This window comes from Gavialis gangeticus, unplaced genomic scaffold (assembly GCF_001723915.1).
Source record: "Gavialis gangeticus isolate Ggan-Ray unplaced genomic scaffold, GavGan_comp1, whole genome shotgun sequence".
NCBI lineage: Eukaryota > Metazoa > Chordata > Crocodylia > Gavialidae > Gavialis > Gavialis gangeticus.
The window spans coordinates 116,343,667-116,346,480 of NW_017729022.1; the positions used below are offsets into that span (position 1 = coordinate 116,343,667).

At 37.1% G+C, this 2,814-nt stretch overlaps 1 protein-coding gene across 5 annotated transcripts in view; it reads left to right on the forward strand.

Annotated features, from left to right (window-relative positions):
* Nucleotides 1–2,814, forward strand: part of PARP11 (poly(ADP-ribose) polymerase family member 11) — a 32,183-nt gene that overhangs the window by 12,042 nt on the left and 17,327 nt on the right. For all 5 annotated transcript variants that reach the window (XM_019516022.1, XM_019516021.1, XM_019516020.1 and 2 more), the window contains exons 2-3: nucleotides 1,595–1,723; nucleotides 1,821–1,941. In XM_019516022.1, the coding sequence (XP_019371567.1) occupies nucleotides 1,595–1,723; nucleotides 1,821–1,941 (250 nt within the window). The remainder of the gene's footprint in view (nucleotides 1–1,594; nucleotides 1,724–1,820; nucleotides 1,942–2,814) is intronic.

Here is a 2,814-nt window from a genome sequence, read left to right on the forward strand (position 1 = left end):
GATGTGTTGTAGGTATTACAGTCCTATGCCTTTGACATCTGACATCAACCTGAAGTTTTGCATACCAACACAGACTTCTCTGAACCAGAAGGTAGGGGCCTAGATTTAGAAAAGTGGGTCTTGGACTCTGCTTTTGGGAGGGAGATATGTAACTGGGTAGGCAGCAGCTAATCATAGGGAAATCAGCGAGTGGGAAAGCTTGTCTATCTTAATCAAATTTATTCTTAATTTGCATTTACATTTCTTAGTTGTTTTCTTAAATACGGTTTCATTCTTCTCTGGTTCTGTTTAAAAAAAAAAGTTTATTTGATTTAGTTCATTGTATGCTAAATATGTTACTTTTTGCTAACGAGCTATACTTTTTCTATGCACAGGTTTTTAAGAATGATATATTTCAGCATACATTTATTCACATTCTTAATTTTTAATCTTTTTATTATAGTATTTTGAATGACAGTTTGCTGATTGCTAAATAACTTTCACTTTTGATAAGTGTCAAGCTGCATTTTAAAATTGTTCTCAATAGTTAAATCAGCATTTAGAATTGGTAACACAAATAAGCATTTTTTTTTTTTGCAAGTGTATCAAAAGAGCCACAAGAATGAGCTTCTGTATGCTTTTGGCCACCCAATAATAACAATTTCTCACAAGACTTTTTCACGCTGTAAACTTTAGTTTGGATGCACAGTTTGCTGCAGCTACCTCTCTCTCAAGACTGGATTACTTTAAGAGTCTCTGTTAAGATCAAACTTGGAAGACTTTCAGATGGTCGCAGGGAATCTGTTACATCTTTGCTCCATGATTGGCACTAGTTCCTGTTTGTTACTCAGTGAAATTAAAAAAGCTGGTTTGGGTTACCTAAGCTTCCTTTCTCCGTGTTTGGGCAGGACTTGAAAGCAGTGAAAGTGTTTGAGCTCCCCTGGCTACATAGGGACTGGCCTGATGACAGAGCCTTCCATTCTGGAACTCTTTCATTGTCACCCCTTAGTCTCAAAAAGCCTGGATCTGTTGTCTGTTGCAGCTTGCTGCAAGGTTTTGTTTCTTTCATATATTTGAGAGAGGATTCTCATGGGAAGGGTTTAAGTGAGCATACAGTCAAATAGCCATCCTGAGCCTAGCTGCCCACCGAGCTAGCATAATTAAGGCATTCCAGTGTTGGTAGCCAACAGCACAAAGGAAAGGGTGTCTACCTTTGGCCATCACATCTGGCCATCTTTGACTCAGCCTGAACTATTTACAGCTAGTTTGGCTGGGGGCAGCTTTTATAATAAGTCTAGAGCCAGGCTGGAGCTCGCACCTCTGAATCCATAGTGGGATGTCTTAACCATTCTTTCACTGCACCCCTGTTAATCTGGTAAATTTTTGGAGCAGTATTTACTAAGAGGTAGCAGTGTTTTTAGGGTATCTGAGATCTGCCTTTTTTGCCTTGTGTAATTACTTTGTAAAGTTATTACCCAACTTTCTTTTTAAATAAGCATTTTATGCTCAATTTGTCTTGATCTTTTTTTTTTTTCTTTCAATTGTGCTTCTCTAAATTGTGGGTTTCCACAAATAATACATTTTTCACAGAAGCTGTTTCTTATGGACATTTCAGGAGATTCTTCAAGGGGCAGCAGATGAATTCTGTACCAAGATGGATAGTGCTGTGGAGGACATGGATACAACTGATACCCAGTGGGGTTGGTTTTATTTGGCTGAATGTGGTAAATGGCATATGTTTCAGGTAACTATACGTGGGGATATTGGCTATGATAACTTCCACACGATCAAACTGGCTATACGTAAACATTTAAACTTGTGCTTTCTGGTTTGTTTTGAAGACTGACTCAAACACTCAATGTTCAGTTAGCAGTGAAGACATTGAAAGGAGCTTCAGAATGAACCCACATGGCTCTCTTTGTTTTACTACTGCAAAATTTAACTACAGGTTAGACTTTTCAGGTATGTCTTTTCTAAAAATAAGGTAACTGTAAGTGTCCCATGACAAGAATTAACCAGAATTCAACAAGTTCATGTTTGGTAGTGCAGAGGAGTCAGGCTTGAGAAGGCCTTTCTTACATGAACATACGTGTGAAGCTTTAGGGAGACAGTTGTATGGTTCAGTTTTCTAGCCAAATGAATGTATGTAGTATTCTGTGTTCAGAAGCCTCTAGTGTTTGTCCTGACCCTTTCATTGTATAAGAGATGCTTTATCATACAGTCACTGAAAAGGGCACACAGCTTGTTTTCTTTTAAATATCCCCCCAAACTGTGTTGCAAAAAGATTTGTGCCAATTTCAGAAACTGGTTGAATAGTATTAATACATAATGGAAGCTTTTTGTGAAATATTGATCTAATTCAAGTAGCAGGCAATGCAACAATCAAACTCTGCTTTAAGAATCAGTGTTTTACCAGATACAATTTACTGGAAAAATATTTTAGGTCAAAATCTCATTTATATTGTGCATACCCTTTATTATAGGTTACCACTAGTTTTCACTATAGTTACCACAACATTTTAAATTGTAAATGCATTTGACCTTTTTGACAATTGCACTGTAATAACTTCTCTTTGAGTATTGCCAACCATTGCACCTATGGTTTTATGTAGTATTTCATGTTAAATTCTGGAAAGTCCTGCCATTAGGCTCAGGGGAAGGGATGTTCTATACCTGTGGTTCTCTTAGACTCAAGTCACTCCTTGGAAACTGCCAGCTCTTAGACTTCACTGGTTTTTTACTTTGTAAAAATAAAACAATTCTTCTGTTGCAAAGAACTGAGAAAAATCATAATAGGTCAGAATGTTTTTAACACTTATTCCTATTTCCTGTTTA